Consider the following 19,375-nt stretch of genomic DNA (forward strand, 5'->3'; position numbering starts at 1 on the left):
GAACGGGTCCGAGAGTGATGGCGAGGTTGTGCGCAACCTTGCCATCGCTCCCGGAGCTTGCCGGGCTGGGGGGGGGATAGCTTCCTGAAGCCTGGAGAGCAAGAGGGGTCGGTGCGCACCGACCCCTCTCGCTCTCCAGGCTTCGGCGAAAGCTTGCATTCGCCCCATAGGACACACACACATTTCCCCTTCATTTTTGGAGGGGGAAAAGTGCGTCCTATAGGGCGAAAAATACGGTACTTCCTTTTGCTTATTTAGTTGCTAATCCACAAGAGGACCTCTCCTCTTATCCCAGGGGTCAGCAAACTTTTTCAGTAGGGGGCCGGTCCACTGTCCCTCAGACCTTGTGGGGGGCCGGACTATATTGGGGGGGCGGGAAATTCCTATGCCCCACAAATAACCCAGAGATGCATTTTAAATAAAAGGTCACATTCTACTCATGTAAAAACATGCTGATTCCCGGACCATCTGTGGGCTGGATTTAGAAGGCAATTGGGCCTAATCCGGCCCCTGGGCCTTAGTTTGCCTACCCATGTCTTATCCCATGTCTGCTAAGCTTACTCAGGAGTCTTTAGTGATGTACTTTATCAAAAGCTTTTTGAAAAGCCCGCCATTTTTCCTGTGCCACAGCAGCGAGCAGCTCCTGAAATATACTATGTCAACTGGATCTGCTGTGGAACAGAGTTGAGAATTCTGCTGGTCTATTTGCCATCTCAGTGTATTTGTTGACCGGGTCTGATATTTTCCAAACTTAGTTGTAGGGGTCAGGCGAAAGGGATTTGTCTTCCATAAAAGCCTTTCCATATGTTACAATAGCAGTGTAGTACATAGACTACTGAAAACAGAACCATGTACTTTGTGAATGCAAATTTGTTGTATCTGAGAACGAAGTGACTGGATAAACAGGGGATGCTTTTCAGTCATCTACTGAGTCAGGGTATACTTCTGTCATCATAAAATATGTTGCTGGTGTATGTATAGTGAGGAGGAACTCACTTAGAGCTACTTCACATTGGGAGGAAATTAGTCAATTTTGGTGTGCTTTTTTAAAACACATTTTCTCATAGCCCTGCTTGAATCAGCTGTTTACCCTTAAGATTTTGTAGTGTACAGGATCTGATCTTCCACCCTTTTCTTTTTTTCAAACATACACTTTAGAACAATCTGCCCAATTTCCCTCCCCCTTCTTATTCAAATACCTGAAACGGGAATTTGTGACAGCATGAGATTTAGCTTGCACTTTGAAAGTGAAGGAAGGCAGGCAAGCCAGCAAACGCAGTTCCTCCTCTTTGCTAACTTTGCCTCTGCCACCAAGCAGATATCCTTTTCCACCGCTGTCTCTACTAATCATGCCTCTTTTTCAAACTGGCCAAGCCAGCTCTCAATACTGGGTGGAGTGAGAAGGCAATTAAGTATGGCATGAATAAGAAGATAGCAGCTATATTTAAATGCAAACAAATATGGTTTTTACCAAAGCAGACTGGCAAGTCAGCGGTTTTTTTAAAGAGGATCTTTAAGATTAAAACTTTAAAAATGGTTTAATCAGTTCCCTATTAGAGCAAAATAAGCATCCAGCTAAACGTATAGTGAGGCTGCTTGCCTCACTAAGCCAATACTTAACCAGTTCTCTCGGAATTCTGTTTCTGGTTCCATTTGTGGCCTTCTGTCATGGCTTCTTTCTTCTACAGTGCTGCAAGCGTGTTTTATAACTTTATAGTTTAGCTTTTCTTTTGTCTAATTTGCTTCAACTCCCTGCTTAAATACATTATTTCAACTGGGGGGAGGATAGATTCCAATTGCCCTAATTGGTTAGGCTGCCCAACCTCCTTTTATCTTCAGGCTTCATTTTCCTCTTAACCGCCAAATTAACTTTTGACCCTCCTAACTTTGAACCTTTTGGCTTAGAACACACTCTAAAAAAAGAAAGCAACAATTTTATAAAAAAAGAACAGAATATAAAATGATGAAACAGTTTCAATACTTCATAGACTGGTGACTTGAAGATCATGATGACAGGTTAAATCTCTACCCTACAACAGTTGTCTGGCATGCCCATGAAACAGGAGGGGGATAATAATAATAATAATAATAATAATAATAACAACAACAACAACAACAACAACAACAACAACAACAACAACAACAACAATAATATTACATGCATTTTAATTTACATGCTGCCCAGCTGACTGGGTTCCCCAGCTACTCTGGGTGGATTCCAACAAACTATGAAACCACAGTAAAACATCAAACATTAAAAACCTCCCTATACAGGGCTGCCTTTAAATGTCTTCTAAAAGCCAGGTAGTTGTTTATCTGCTTGACATCTGACAGGAGGTGTTCCACAGGACAGGCATGGCTACTCTGCCTTGTTCCCTGTAACTTCACTTCTTGAGTGAAGGAAACTGCCAGAAGGCCCTCAGAGCTGGATCTCAGTGTCCAGGCTGAACGATAGGGGTGGAAATGTTCAAGAACAAGGTTCATATAACTGAAACCAAAATGCTGTGGCCATAGAGGATACATTTGGATAATTGTTCTCATCTTAATAATGAGAAATGAAAAGGTCTTTTGCCCTTCTGTCCTTCCTTAGTGGTATCCCTTGATAAGCCAAGTCTCTGATTATGCTTCCAGCTTCAAAAGAAGCCAGGATCATTAACCAACTTCAAATTGGTTTTTAACATTTTGGTGTTAACCATAGCTTCCCAGTTTGGATAAAACAGGAAACCGGTTAGTTAGTCTGAGTCTCTGTGAAAGTGTCTACTAGCCACAATGACTATGTTCTTCCTTTACTGTCAGAGATGATACCAGTTAATGGGAATTGCAGATGAGAAGAGTTGCACGCAGGCCCTGCTTGCAGGCTTAACATGGGCATATGACTGACCAATGCAGGAACAGTATTCTGGACTAGATAGGTCTCTGACCTGATCCAGAAGGCTATTGTTATAACCTTATGACTTCATACTTTATCAAGGCATGTGGCAAAGGAACTTCATGCATGGGAAACGTCCATGCAGAAGCCAAGATCTGGTCACCAAAAATAGCTGAATTCCTTTTTCTTGTTTTGAGATCCTTTGTGATTATGTTAACAGTTCTGTTATACTTCTGTGCTCAGACATGGATTTCATTTATTCTTCTTTTTTGCAAAACAAACAAACAAACAAACAAAACCCAGCTTTAATCCCATTGCTAAGTGTTAAGCAAACTCCAAAACAGGAGTGTAAGAAGATAGTGGTTTTTGTTCTGACCCATCTTCATTACAACCTGCTGTTTCCATGTCCACCAAGTATTGTTATTCTTCTTGCTGTATGCTATTTGACATAATTTACGTATTATGTAAGTTATGATTTTAATGTAATTAATTACATAATTATTCCACACCAGCCATTTCTGTGTAAAGGAAGGAGCAAAACAATGTGTTTTTAAAACAGTAATCAATTACATATTGGTTGAGGGCTTAAGAACACACACACAAGAATGTTGTAAGCAAATACCGATTGTATTCACTGGATTGATTTTCATTCTGAATCTGTCAAAAACAGTAGCAAATTCTACTTTCATTTCCAATGGAATTTTTCAACATGCCTATCCCCGAAATACACAAACATGGGGAAAAAATAACAATGATGAAAGATAAAAAAAATTATTGAAAGACATTCCAGTAGCACCTTAAAGACCAACTTGGGGAAAAAATATTCCAAGCATCCAGACAGTAAAGTCCACATACCACTTCCACTTGCCACAGAAACTAGCAATGAGTTTCTGGAACTATGTGATTCTTACCAGTCATGTCATACAGTGTTTCATTGTGATGTTTTTTGTCAGCAAGAACTTGCTGCAATTGATCTTAATTCCTTGTCTTCACACATGTTTTCCTTGAACACTTCCTTCCTTGTCCCTTGTAAGTTTGTATTTTCAGTTATAGTATGTTGGGGATATGCAATTCCAGTTATAGGAGGAGACAGGATGAAGCTTGCAAAACAACAACATCAACAACCTGTCATTGTTTTCATCTTAGGGAACATGGTGTGTTTTTCAGCGGTTTTTTCTCATATTTGTGATGAGGTTATTGGACAACAGATTTGGCTGCTTTAACCTTGATAATTGCAACCTGGTAATTTGTAAAACAACATTGTCTCCATGGGATTCTGCTTTCAGACTTGAAAGCCATATCCAAGCTGCATCATTCAGTTGTGGGGACAAGGTTCACACTGTCAGAAGTATTTTCTTCATTCAACCTGCAAATCCAAAGAAAGCTATAGAGCTGATGGTATTTAGGAATCTTAAGTTTTAGGTTCAGTGCTACCATATGAAAATGACTTTGGAGCTTGATGATAGAGAAACACAGCTTACACTGAGCATCAAGGTTGAGGTTCCTTTCCACATTTAGAAGTGACATTGCCATATAAGCCTGTCTTGGAGGTGTTTTATCTTTCTCTGAGTGAAGGATAATCTGTTGGGTGGGTAATTTAGCTACTATTACTGTTCACTTTAGCTGAAATTCTGGTACATCCCTAGGGCAGATATTCCCTGCACGGTGTAAAGCTGTCATGTGCTGCATGGCGCCTCCTAAAGCATATTTGCCATTCAAGGAAGTTTGGTCAACTTGAAACCTTTAAAGCACTTTTATACCACCTTAGCAGATATGGTATCCCCCAAAGAATCCTGGTATCTGCAGTTTGTTAAGGGTGCTGAGAATCGTAGCTCCTTTTGAGGGGTCTCCTACCAACTTTCAGCACCCTTGACAAACTACACCTCCCAGGATTCTTTGGGGGAAGCCACAATTGTTGAAATGGTGTAAGAGTGCTTCCAGTGGATTTTACCTATATGTCTTTGTTTCTTATCCTCCAGCTATCCTCTTGAGCAGTGCTTTTTTTTTTCCTAGAAAAAGAAGTGCACCTTTTCAGGATGCCAAAGCTGTTGGGACGCAGCACTGTGCTGCCCGTTGCCTCCGACAGCAAAAGGTTCTGGTATGCAAAAAAAGAGATGCTGAAACCCAACACAGAGCTGGGCGGGGGGGAAGCCCTGCTCTTGAGCCCCTGGAGATACAACTGGCTATTTTGGGCAAGTGTAGCAATGGAGAGGTTGTAATAAACAAATCCTGTTACCCTAGGGTTACCAGACGTCCCCGGTTCCCAGGGACAGTCCCCAGTTCTGCAAATTTGTCCCCAGAATGTCCCCAGATTTGCAAATCTGTCCCTGGGAAACGTGGCAGCGGCAGCCTCAGCAGCCCGGAGCTAGCCTGGTAGCACAGTTGACTCTGGCTGGCTTCAGGAGCTGCTTGCTGCCGTGGTGCCCGCCATTTTCCCTGCGCCACAGCAGCGAGCAGCTCCTGAAGCCAGCCAGAGCCAACTGCACTACCAGGCTGCCCCCTCCTGGGCAACGGCCACCCGCCCGTGACTCCCGAGCCTTCCCTGATCTGTCAAAACAAAGGGGGAAGGTGATTGGGGAAGGCTCGGGAGTCACGGGCGGGTGGTGTGCCATTGCCCAGTTTAAAGAACAACAACTCTGCGCATTTATGTTTCACAGAGTGCGAAAGAAGGGCTCTGCACCTTTATACAATTTATACAATATGCATGTGTGCTTGGGCCCAGGGTCTTTTGCCTCGCCATCCCCACTACTGACTCTCTGTTGCTACTCAGCTTAAAAAAAAAAAGTGTCCCTGGATTCATTGAAAAAAAATCTGGTAACCATATGTTACCCTTTTTAGCAGGTGACACCCAAGCAAAGTCTCTCTAGAAGCAGTAGCTGCTGGCACAGTGCTTTCTATGGCATGATTCCTTGTATAGTATTTATTTTCCCTGCTCTTAGGGTTGGTATACGTCCAGCACTGAACTGCAAACAGTGAAGGAGGCATGGTAGCTGTAACCTTCCCAACATTTCTTATTGATGCATACTAAGAGGGCATTTATTTATACAACCTGATGCACAGAAGCAGCCTGGTTCTGTAGCTCTGGCTACATCAAGTCTTCAGTAATGGTGGGGAAGGAGCTCGTCAAGAGGACACAAAGCAGTTCAAGCTCTCCCACTATCCTTCGCATGCTCCATCCATGCACAGACATATTTATTCTCTCCGTCCTTAGGCAAACCCATCATTATCAACCAATCTTTTTATAGGGAAATAAATTACAAACAGAGCAAAAACAAACAGAAGACAAGAGCACTTAATATGTTTAAAGCTGTTTCCATAATCATTTCCTCTGGACATTATTTCTATTGCCACAGCACTCAATATTCTCATTACACGTTTTTAATTTATAATTCACTCAGTGTTTTGTGTTAAGTGTTTCTGTTGAAGAATCATTGTGTGTTCAAAGTGGCTGTGTCATTTTATTTGTCTATCCCAGTGGAATTTTAGGTTGATATTTTATCTGTTAAAATTCAAAACAATTCTGACAGTGGTTGAAAAAGACTCCTGGGTACCCAATTTATTTGTCTAAATTCTAAATGGCTTAAACACTGAAGTCTGTAAAATAAATTATATATAGCTGGGATTAAAATGAACAAAGCCCTGTATTTCCCCTTTGGGAAATGGCTTTAATTTAAAAAGAAAATGATGTTGCTCTCTTCGTGTAATGTTTTACAGTGAGATAAAAGTTTTATCTAAACTGGCAAAGGGTATGACTTAGAAATTGCTATTGGAGCACCGGCGAAATCATGAGGACACTCACAAAAGTTAATTAGCTGCTAGGGGTGTTACTGCCTTACATATCACTATTCTTTTTTTTACTCAGGGTTGCTTCACACATTACAGATTTCCTGCATTGAAAACACTTTCTATGTAGGAAACAGAGTAAAACCCCTATGTAGATTGATGATGGATTTATGTGTTGATCTTACATGGGCTTCAAATTGTTTCCTACCATTGAAGGAAACAGTTTCCAGACAGGAAACTGTTTCTTTCAATGCTGCCCTTAAGGAACAGGATCAATTGGAAAATGCATTAGTATGCCAAGGAAAACTTGCTTCCCTCTTTCCCCACTTTTTGGTAAGTTATTTCTAAAGGATGAGGCACTGTCGATGGGGTGGGTAGTAATGGATTTGGCTAGGGCCATGTGGGAACTTGTTGCTCTCTTTTCACTCCCTCCCCCCCGCTATATACCCCTTAGTCCATTTACTGCGCTCATGAGAACTGGATTGTGTCCATGGTTACTTGTTCATAAATCCCATATATTTATATTTTACTATATTTATATCCCAACTTTCCTCCAAGCAGGTCAAGGTGGTGCACATAGTTCTCCTCATCCCTGTTTTTTCCTGTGAGGTAGTGTTGGGTTTTATGGCTGTGTTGGGATTTCAACCCTGATCTCCTAGGTCTTGGTTCAACACTAACCACCACACAATACTCACTCTCGGTTGAACCTATGTACTTCTACAGGACCACAACCAAATAGTTGGGCCATACTTTCCCCCTAAATTAAAACTGGATACACATTTACAATTGCAGTCATTTACATTTTTGAGTGGAAATAGCCCATCTTTGAAGGTGATTCCAATTCCATCTTACTCAGAGCTGTTGCAACTTCAGCACAAAACTAGTTGAGATGCAGATTGCATTTCCTTCGTATGACTACGATATGCGTTGGAATTTCAAGAACCATAAACTGCAATCCTGTACGCACTTGCATGACAGCAAATACTATTGAACACAGTTAATGCTTAATTCCAAGTAAGCATGCATAGAATTCTAGTGTATACTGTCTATGTTTAAAGAGTATTGAACTTAATTTCCAACAGTAGGCAGGATTCAGCCCAGTTAAGGACACATCTAGGTACCATTTATCAAAGTGGGAGAGTTAGCCTTTGGTCCTAGGGAGTGAATCCTATTGAACCCAGTGGAACATCAAAATCAGGTTCCATGAACAAGCTGTCAGGAGCCTTGGACCAACATATTTCCTTCTATTACCCCATCTCAATCATGCACAGTGATGCTATGCACAGTAGTTCCTATTCTAGTTTACAAAAAACAACACTTGAGCCAGCAAATTAAACTATGGTTTGATTGCGAACCAAAGTAGGAAGCATGGAATTGCCATGCAAGAAGGAGCATACAAGCCCAGAACTGCTGGGTTCAATTAGCCATATTATATTAAAATATTAAGGTGGGAGAAGGAAAGTTTGATATGTGTCATTGGGGAAACCTTGTATGTTTCCATGTCTGAGTAATGCTAAAAATGGAACATATAGTAACTAAGCAACAAACAGGAAAAGGAATACATTTCTCAGATCTAATCTCAAAGGTTGAGCACTTTCAGAGTGTTTTGAATGTCAGCCCTTGGTATGAAAGGCAGTGCAAATAAACTCTACCTTTGCTCACTCGTTGTTGCTGTCCTTCCTGTCAGGATCTGTCACTGTGAGGGAGATGACGAAAGCCCCCTCATCACACCATGTCGCTGCACAGGGACCCTGCGTTTTGTTCATCAGGCCTGTCTGCATCAGTGGATTAAGAGTTCAGACACACGCTGCTGTGAACTCTGCAAGTATGACTTCATAATGGAGACCAAGCTCAAGCCTCTTCGAAAGGTACGGTGCTAAGAATTAAATCCAGCCGATGTGAGCTGCCAAAGCTGAAGTTAACATTTCCAGTCTAGGTCATCCTTTCTTCTGCTTTGTTTGATGCATGCAGCTCTGTGAGTGTGTATTTTACAACACCATCGATCTCGTGCTGTATCAATTCTCGTATTTCAGCTTTGTCATCTTATAACTGCTATTTGTTTTAATTTCCTTCCGCTGGAATATTACAATGCATATGTCTTATGCATCTGCTTAATGCAAAGCATTGTATTACAGTTTCTGAGGTTTCTCATTTCCGGTTACCTTGACTGAGACTCTGTATTAAGCTGATCAAGTACATACGACAAATCTTGCACAGTCAGTTGCTGCTTTGCTGAAATCGGTGTGGAAAAATCAAGTCTCCCTCACTTTCAAATCATGCCAGTTCAATTATTTTGGAGTCCTTGGTCCATGGTCCCAAATTGGATAGTCTGCTCAGTTTTGCCACATTGTATCCCTAGATGTAGGGACGCGGGTGGCACTGTGGGTTAAACCACAGAGCCTAGGACTTGCCGATCAGAAGGTCGCTGGTTTAAATCCCTGCGGCGGGGTGAGCTCCCGTTGCTCAGTCCCTGCTGCTGCCAACCTAGCAGTTCGAAAGCACGTCAAAGTGCAAGTAGATAAATAGGTACTGCTCCGGTGGGAAGGTAAACGCTGTTTCCATGTGCTGCTCTGGTTCGCCAGAAGCGGCTTAGTCATGCTGGCCACATGACCCGGAAGCTGTACGCTGGCTCCCTTGGCCAGTAAAGCGAGATGAGCACTGCAACCCCCGAGTCGGTCATGACTGGACCTAATGGTCAGGGGTCCCTTTACCTTTACCTTTATCCCTAGATGTATCCAGTTTCCTTATATGCAGCTGGCTTCATATAACTGACCCATCCCCCAGCCATTGCTTTGGGCCCTCTGCCTTCAGTCCACTGTCCTTGGCCCTGTTCCTCACTCTTTTTTTACTCCTAACCTTTTAACCCCTTGCCAAGCACACCTGTGTCCCGTCCCCCACTCTATCTTGTTTGCAGCATATTGTACAGTGAGCCTGTAACGTTATTATCTAAAAGTCATACACATGATTATTCTTGTTAATTACATTGCTACCATTACCAGATATTATTCATCCATAGGATAATCCTCAAGAGGACAGACTGATCCCTTGGCTTTCAGAAATCTCATATTTATTTGAGGGTTTCCACATCAGCACTATTTCTCCAGTTTTTGAATTCGACTGCCAAAGTTTCTCGCCAAATTCCAAAGTTTGCAAATGCCAGGTTCTTGCTTACTTGAATTAATAAAATATATGAAAATTATTTTATGAAAATAATTATGCACTTTGCAGAATTAAGACACACCAAAAAGCTAATAAAAGGTTTGCTTATACACCCCCCACCCCCCGTATGTATGCCATAATTCCATAGACGACCAGAAAAGCAGCCATATGTGTTATTCACCAGGAATAATAGATCAAGATCCCCAAGTTTTCTAGCTTTAATTTCTAAAAAAGCATGTCTCTAGCTCTTCTATTGCAAAATATGCTTGAAAGTGTGTGAGCAATAGCTAGTGAAATGTCAGAAGCCAAAGGACTTGCTTGAGGTTTCCAGTGGTCAGAGTGTGCAGCTTCAGTAAACAATAAAGCTTCCTATCTGTGTGACTGATAGAAGGAGAATAAAACATTCACAATGAGAGGGGAAATCTTAAAAATAATATATAGTTTGCAAAATTCTGCTTTTCATGTTGCAGAATGTAGGGTACTTCGGCTCAGAATTATGGATTTATTTATTTTTATTTATCACAGAATTCAAACAGGCCTTATTATATATTTCTGCCAAATAATCTACAGTGTCTGTCTTGTGTGAAATTGCTCTTCTCTCTACTGAGCATGTTACAGAATTAATGGAAGCTTGATTATAAACCAAGTGTTTTTGCTTGTCCCTGCAGAGGCAGAACTCAAGGGGTCCATATATTGATCAGCCCTTAATATGTTCTACACTAATAGCTATGTATACATTAACAGCCATGACAGTTTGCACAAGCTGAAATCTGAACCTTCGGTAATTTCTGATGTCTCCAATTTATCTCAGTAATCTTTCTGAACTCTTCACTAATCCCACTCAGTCATTTGAACATAACAAATATATAAACCATTATGCACATTCCTCCTCTTCCCCTTCATAGTGCAGACTCACAAGAATGTTGTCGGAACCGTTAGAGTAGGTGTGAAGTTGTTCACAATGAAATCAGTAAGAGTTTGCTTCCAACTTCTACAGGTCATTTGAACAGGAGCATAGCAGGTTTTTCTTGGCTACCATTTCTACATACGGAGGAATGCTAGAAAACACAGAAGCGTTTTCAGACAAAAATGTACTATGTCACACCTTCTGGAATCGCAGAGCCATTAATAAACTCCTTGGTCCTTGCTGTACCTTCTTGTTGTTGGGTTCAGTGAATTTTACAGACAATATTCATATACCCTTTGTACTGGTGACAGTGTTCCATAGACTTGAATAGTTAGCTTTATATTGCTATCAGATGTTCATAATTTTATAGGACAGCCCTCACAGTCCTAACTTAAGAATTCTTGTAGCTGGAAGTCCAGCCTATAAGACTCCATAAAGCTCACAATATGCCACAAAGAGCTTAACATCAGGGTGTAACAATGGTAGTAAATGGGGCAGTAGATTAATCTTAGTGATTAGCATCCTTCACCTGTTCCAGATCAAAGAACTCTGTTCCCCCCTGCATCTTACAGTATACTTGAAAAGGTAAAAAATAGCCCCATCCAAGTGCACTTAGACTTGCACTAGGCTGCATAGGCAACTTATACTTAAAGCACATTCAAAGCATCCCTGCCCCACCCGCCCCGATTCCTGGGAACTATTTATTAGAACTGGAATTACCAGCCCCCTTAACAAACTCCAGTTCCCTGGATTCTTGCGGTGGGGGGGGGGGCTTTTAAATGTATAGATATGGTTCAATAAGGAGGCATCCCCTTAGGGAGACCCTATAGCCAAGATATGGAAAATGGCTCAAGACACAAGAACCTATTGATATCACTGCACATTTAGCTGCCTTCCAGAGGGAGGACAGGGCTCACATGGGATTTGCCATCCCTTCTTCCTCAGTGCTCCCTTCACCCTAGAGCAAATGCCAGGCTGCTTTTTTGGCTGGATAAATCATGGTGCTCCCTATCCACGGTATGCATAAGTGTAGTTTGTTGAAATTCTGGATATTCTGTGTGTGAAGGACTCAGGACTATTGAGACGCTACACAGATTTTGGCACTATGGTAACCGAAATTCTGTGAACCAAAAATACAATGTTGCAACCAGTGTACACTTTGCAAATCTTTGCATTCCGACCCTGGAAATCTTACTCAGCAACCCTGCCAGTTTTTGAGATTTCACCGGGTGTTGTTGCCAATATACCTTTGAACATATCTTCTAAACCAGAAGTGCTAGAACTGCGCTTTACAAAGCAAGAAGAAAGAGCAAAGTGAAAGAAATATATTAGGAAGCCACATTCTGCGCTTTGTCTGTGCTTGTGTGCAGTTGCAGCATTTTTAAAGACATTGAAAGGCTCTGGGATATTGCGTGTGCGTGTGTGTGTGTGTGTGTGAGAGAGAGAGAGAGAGAGAGAGAGAGAGAGAGAGAGAGAGAAATTTGTGGCCTATGAGGTACCTTTCACACAATTGCAGGACACTATCCCATCACTAGACTCAACTCCCTGTCTATTCAGCTTCTGGGCATGGAGTAGAAGTGGGGGGATACTGCTTTGTTCTTTGCCTCAGGCAGCAAAATGTATTGGGCTGACCCTGTTATTCACTGACTTGTTACATGTAGCATAATCCTATAACCACATTTTTCTGCACCAGGGAGCACACTTCCCTGTTCCTCTGCTTGCTTCCTTTTATTTTGGTTCCCCAAAAGATCTCTATCCATTTGTTTCAAAAGGGGACCTGAAGTTGATAAGTGACTTGCAGAATCACATTCTTGGCCTAATCCAAACATTGTCTGAAAAGAAAGAGTTTGCGGTGGTGCTACACATTACACACACACACACACACACACACACACCACTATCCTTCAGTCCCAAAAGCTTTATGCTGGTAATGAAAATTAATATGTTGTTGTTATTTTTTAATATAAGAGTGCCAGAAAGTAATGGTCATAACTGGCTGTAGCCAAGTCCCTTTTCACTTTTGACATTAGTGAAGAAAGGAAGGAAGGTGAATTCCTAGAATTTGTGACATGTATGCAACTAATGGTAGGATTTAATACAGACAATTTAAGTTTTATCTAAGTCATTCTTCACCCTCTTCTAAGTCATTCTCACTCTTCACCCCTTGCAATTGTTGATTAAATTTTCACTGACTGGTTTGGTGACAATAATTTTTGCACAGTTGTTCACTGTGTCCCTGCACTTTGCTCTGCATTTTTGGCCAGCTAGTCATACTTCCAGCTCCCTTCTGGAAGTGATATTTCTTCAACAGTAGAATCTGAATCAAATCTGAAACTGAATATGAATCAAACAGTAGAATCTGAAACAAATCCTTGTATGATAAATATTTTGAGCTAGAAGATGTGAAGCTGCCGTGATTTGAACTCAGTTTCTAATGGAAGGAAGAGCCTGGCACCTGAATTGTACCCTGAAAAGACCCTGCCATGCACACAATAACATAATTATATTGTACCTTTTGTGTGGATTTTAATGGGGGGGCCTACTCATAGTTGAAAGGTTTTCATTAACTGCTTGATACCACTGTACTCCAAGTCCAAAACTTAGAGATCACTGCAAAACCCAAATTTCTCTTTACTTCTTGAAAAGATATTCTTCAGAAGGCATTGGCCACAGTTGGTCACATCTCAATACAGCTGAAATCAATGAGGTCTCTGTGTTTGGCAAGGGTAACTCTTTCTGGAGCAGGGTCATTGGGACAACCCTCCAAAAACACACTTTTAAAATTAATTTTATTAATTTCAAAAGCTCTTTGCCAGGATCACATTTCCCTGGTGTTACAGGTTGGATCGTTGTATTTTTCAGCCTTGGGGCCTAAAACTATTTCCTGTTTTAAAGTGGGGAAAGCTATATCTTTCCCAAAAGATCAATTCTGCATGAAAGTTCAGTGTCTGGTACTGTACAGAAACATTCTAGGTGTGCAGCAGAAAATGGAAGCTGAAATGCTGCATATCCTATTTTTTGTGCCCAGATTACTGAAGTTTGTTTCTGCTGTGATTGGCTTTATTATAACATCCTTGTAACATTCCCAGTGCTGCTCTCTTATAACTGTTAATTATATTGAATCTAAGCTCAGATTATCATCATACCGTCTGCTTTTCTAGTTACAACACATACAGGCTTCCCATTAAAAGGAACTTATTTTAGCATGATTGATGGGTGAAAAAAAAATGTAAATTGTGAGCTTTTATGTCTCAAATCAACAATACATGCCTATCTCATTTAATTTCAACAAAGTTGAAGACATCAGGTAAATCTGTCCTTAATAACTATGAAAGGGAGCTGGGTCTGGATAAGTCTTAAAAGAGGCTGTAGTGAACCAGCATTGCCTTGTGTATTTTCCCCCTGCTGCTCTGTGATTTTAGGAGTCTACATTTCTGTTCTATTATTTAATAGATTTTATATTTATTTGTTTCATTGTTTTCAACCTTGATGTTTTGGGCATACCTTAGGCTTCAGTTGGGTTGAAAGGCATAAATATTTTCGTAGATAAATAAGAAAGGAGGCCTTTGATGAACTGCAGTGGGTCAGCACATCTGGCTGTTAACCAGAAGGTCATTGGTTTGAGCCCACCCAGGGACAGCTGTGGGCAGGATTCCTGCACTGCAGTGGGTTGGTCTAGATGGGCCTCTGTGGTACCTTCCAACTTTGTAGTTCTGCAATTCTATGAAGCATTAAGCTTTCAAATTCATATATGTTGATCAGATGTACTCATCAAATGCTAACTTTAAATTTACATTTAGTGTACAGTTTTGATCAAATGTGAAATTTACGTTTTATTCAATATAGTGTGTGGCCAAAAGGCTGGTTGTCACCCTTGCAGCATAGCTCAGTTGGTTAGAGCGTGGTGCTGATAATGCCAGGGTTGCAAGTTCGATCCCCATATGGGACAGCTGTGTATTTCTACATTGCAGGGGGATTGGACTAGATAATCCTCAGGGTCCCTTCCAACTCTACAATTCCATGAAATCAAATCAATCCAAAGACATAGCAAAACAAAAGTTCATAACAATACACCAAACACCAGTAAAGAGAAGGCCAGTTGGCCCATCATGGATAGGGAGTCACACAGCATGGACAATGCAGCTGGAAAGCCTTTGTTCCATGTCCCTACCAATCACATTTCAAAAAGCAGAGGGGTACTTTTGAGCAAGCACTCATGACAGCAGTGGAAGAGCAGGGTTATAGAGGGAAAAGTGTTTGCTGTATATTATCATCTTCCCCTCTCCCATGTTTATTACCATTATTAATGGCTTTAAAGTAGTTTAATTTGCTTTCCCATTCTGTATTTGAAAACTAGAAAGTAGATTGGCATGCAGTGCAGAGATTCTAAATTATACAATTCATTTGTTTTAGTGTTGTTTTTTTGTTGACCTCCTTTCATCACGGGATATCTCTGCACTCCTGAGAGAAACTATTTCCCCCTTTTAAAAAAGAACTGAGAACCGGATGTATATTTAATCTGGTATCTGAAGCGTGAAACATGATAAAAATATAAAGGCAATCAACATGCTACTGTGATCCATATGGAATGGATGACAGAATTAAAATGTACATAAACACAGTAATCTATCTCCAAACAGAGATTTCCCCAAAGCTTTTTGCTATGACTACTTTTCAAATGACTTTGCCTATTTAATTCTTTGGTTTTATTTATTTATAGACATTTGGTCTCTGAGGTTTATATTTCTTTTGAAACACATTGTTCCCGTTTTTCTTAGTCTTTCGGGAGGGGTGAATACGAGCATATTTCTTTCCTTTGAATGATGACCCATAGATTTTGAGATTTAGGAATGGCAGTGTACACGCACAGGTCCCTGTCTGCAAGGGCTTTCTGGTTCATTTCTGGGGGGCAGTGCAGTGCAACAGTATCAGACGCCCTGACTTCACAGGCAGCTGACTCATAGACAAAAAACAACCCCAAATCCGCAATAGCTTTTAAAGCTGACTTACATGAGCAAGCATTTTTCTCCCAGTTAACAGTTACACCCAATGTTTTAGCTTATATTTTAGGGTCAGACATTAATTAGAAATCCCACTTTTCAGTTATACCCACTGGGTCATACAGGTTTGCTCCTGTTTGGGAAGGTACTTTACCAGCATAGTTACGCCTTGTGCCAGCTGGAGATTATCCAGCACAACCTTTCTGCCATGTGGGGTGAAATTCAAGGCACATACATTGGCACATGCATAGAACTCTACATTCCTTCCAAACCTTAGAGGTAGGCAGGCTACTGAGAATGTTGGTGGAAAAAAAAGTTCATTTCCCACAATATTTCTCTCTACAGAAGAGTCTGTCCCCAAAGCATGGCATTGTGGGTAAGGTGATCTCAGAATCTTTGTTGGCAGGCTGCAGCAGTAAATACTGTTTAAAGTTTCACAGTAGTAGTAGTTTAAAGAGGCACTCTCTGGGCAGCTTTGTCCACAATAGATCAAGGCAAAGGTTGTAACCCAGAGAGCACATTAGGAGGTCCACCACCAATTGGTTGCAGTGGCAAACTGGTGTTGGCATTCCTGAAGTCCTAGGCAGCTGTCATCAGCCACCTGACAACCGACCAGGGGCCAGACAGCCTGGAAGGCAGCATGAGAAAGCAAGCCTTGGTGCTTGGTAGCCCTGCAGGCAGGGGGAGGCAGTGGTGAATGCATTGGGGGCATCAATTTGCCATCATCTCAAGACAAGAGGCTCAACCTAGCTGATGAGAGGGCCAGCCCTGACGATACCAGCTTACTGCCTGGGCAGATGTAACATCTTAACCAATTCAGCTTTGGGGAATTCCTCCAACTGGGTCTAATCATGCTTAATCATATTGACAACATTAATCATGGTTAAAACTAGGCAAATGTTTCCCCTTTAGCTTATCTAAAACCAATGAAAGCTATTTCAGATCTGAAGCCAAATAGAAACTCTAGTTAGTTCCACCTATGTGACTGCGTTGGAAGCAGTTAGTCACACATGGGTACGGTGGAGGAGCTGGTTTTCTGGAAGAGCGATGGTGGTGAGGAGGGAGTCCATAATACTTTTTGTTTAACCACAGTTAACCAATTAGGAACATTATATTATCTATACAGGTATGTAGTGTTATGCCAAGAGTTACTTTTCATTCCAGAGCTGCAGTCCATTACATAGCAGTAAGTCCTGCTGAAATCAATGGGGCTTTTAATTTTTTTCCCTGCCGAAAGGCATACAACAATAACAACAACATACTTTCAATCAAAGGATTCTGTCAAAGATATTTGAAATATTTGGCTCCTTGGTTCAAATAGCTTGATAGCATGCTTTGTTTGAAACGGGATTCAATTAATGCCCTGAAGTCAGTAATATATTTAAGTAGCAAATAAAACAGGAATGCACGGATATATTGGTGTCTGCTTCAGAATCCAGTGTTTACAGAGAAAATTAGGCTTTGGGTACTGTGAGCTACAAAGTAACCAGGCTGTTGAATGATATTGATGTCTTGTTTTAAAACATAGCTTCACTTTGATCTTTCTTATTTACTCTCATTATTTAAAACCATGCCGTGCAGTATTGGCTCTTGAAAGCAGTATTCCCTGCAGGGAGAGCTATGGGAGATGCTGCTGAGAAATTAAACTAGTCCCTCTTTGAATTCTCTCCTTTTCCCTCAGCACTGTAGGTTCCACAAAGAACCTCTAGTGACCTGCACAATTTCCTGGGAGAAATCAGAAACTTTTGAGCTCTCAACACCATAATGTATTGTTGTTGTTGTTGTGGCTCTGCCTATTACCGTTGGCTTATATAAATCACTCTGATTTCCCATCAGTTTTATAACAAGGATCATGATAAAAAGTGATGGCTGATATTGCTTAGAACAGGTAACACTGATTTGCTGTAGGATTAGTTTTCTTTTAACCTAATTTGGTGGATGCTTTGCAAGCCTTTCCCATGACAGAGAGGCCTATGTTTCCTTTAATTTTCAGCACCGCTGCGGCACGTTGTCAAGGCAACCAGCTTCAGTGTTTTCTTTCCACTAGTAAACTGTGCCTCAGACATGGCCCACCTTAAATCACTGTCTTTCCTGGTAATACATAAGGTCAAATACTTAACCGTTATGCACAATATTTCCCTTTTCTTTATTGGCTATCATGTTGTTATGGAGAACAGCTAGAGTCTCAGGGGAAGGTGTGTATATTAAGGCTTTTAAAGTTAAACTAATTCTACAGCATTTAAATCTGGTTGTGATACCTTGAGGAAACAAGTCCTCCTGATACAGCCTTTTTAATTTTTTTAGCAATAAACAGACAGCTATTGCCAATTTGTATATAAATGATCATGCCCACTAGTTTTTACAGTGCAGGCTTTCCATGGCAAACATTTGAACAAAAAAGTAGGTCACAGATCTGAGTTTTAGGTGCAGGCTGGTTCACACTGTGATTTGCCATAAAGGCTCTCTGTCTGCAGTCGGCCCCACCGTGTGTGGGATAGCATGCCTCTCTCAGAACCTACACAAGTAGAGGTGATCTGTTTGCCACCAAGAAAGAGGTTTACAAATCATGGAAGGGAATGGCATGCACCTACAGAATGTAGGTCACACCTGATGTTTCAACAGCTTTAGCAGCAGTAGAAAAATGTAATGAAAGCCTTGCTTCTCATAATTTACCTGATACAGTTTTGGCTTGCATTCTGAATTCATGGAGAAAGAGGCTGCATGTCACTCTCTGCAAAGGTTCTGTGCTTTTCCTGCTACCATGAGTGTATTTAATTGCACCCGAGGAAATCTAATTAGAAATATAGTGGCCTTCTCCTTCCATTTTTAAACAGTGGGGGAAATGTATAACACAATGATTAAGAAAGTTGGAGTTAACAAAGAACCACAACTGTGCATCTGTGAAATGTTGGCAGGTATATAGATTGGAAGTTAATTATATCCATTTCCATATATGTAGAAAATGGGACCAGTAAGTCAGAACACTTTCGATTTTTGTGTCTTCAGTTATAGGGCTGTGAGAGGCAATTGCCAATGATCACATGTTGGGAAGAACAAATCCAGCCCATCTCTACAGCGGGAAATCGGCACTGTTACAAGACTGCTAACAAGTCATTGGTGAATTTCACAGGCCTCATGCACACAGCCAAATTTTAGCTTGGTGTGAACATCAGGCTCCCAGAGAGCTTGTAGGCTGCTTTGCTCAACATGAACTTGTTTGTTTTAATGCCCTCTATTCAGGGTTAATGAGGATACTGACAGGAAGGTGATGGATATCTGATGAAGGACCCTGCATGAGAGGCAGGGAATGGAAGATATTGGGGGGGGGGGCTGGGAGAAGAAAGGGAAGTTCCCAGGTGAGAGCTGGGATGGTCCACCCCGATTTGTGTGGGACAAGGGTTACGATCTACCTCTAACAGAGGGCTCTCTGTTTTTTGTTGTTAACTTCCTTCCCCCCTCTCTCTGTTCCTTCTTCTCATTTAGATTAGTTTGACTTTTTTATTATATTTTGAAAAGTTTCAATTTTTAAAAATTATATAAAGGGGGGTGGCAGGGAGGAGCAAAGCTGCTGTGCACTCATCCTGAAGCTCACGTGTTCATGCTAACCTGAGGCTTGTTTTAGCATGATGCATGAACCAGGCCACAGCCTATAACAGA

At 41.2% G+C, this 19,375-nt stretch overlaps 1 protein-coding gene across 6 annotated transcripts in view; it reads left to right on the top strand.

Annotated features, from left to right (window-relative positions):
* The window catches only part of MARCHF1 (membrane associated ring-CH-type finger 1), a 117,197-nt gene that overhangs the window by 85,335 nt on the left and 12,487 nt on the right, over positions 1-19,375 (top strand). For all 6 annotated transcript variants that reach the window (XM_083755930.1, XM_083755927.1, XM_083755928.1 and 3 more), the window contains one exon: positions 8,340-8,520. In XM_083755930.1, the coding sequence (XP_083612056.1) occupies positions 8,340-8,520 (181 nt within the window). The remainder of the gene's footprint in view (positions 1-8,339; positions 8,521-19,375) is intronic.

This window comes from Podarcis gaigeae, assembly GCF_964106915.1.
Source record: "Podarcis gaigeae genome assembly, chromosome: 9".
NCBI classification, from domain to species: Eukaryota; Metazoa; Chordata; class Lepidosauria; order Squamata; family Lacertidae; genus Podarcis; species Podarcis gaigeae.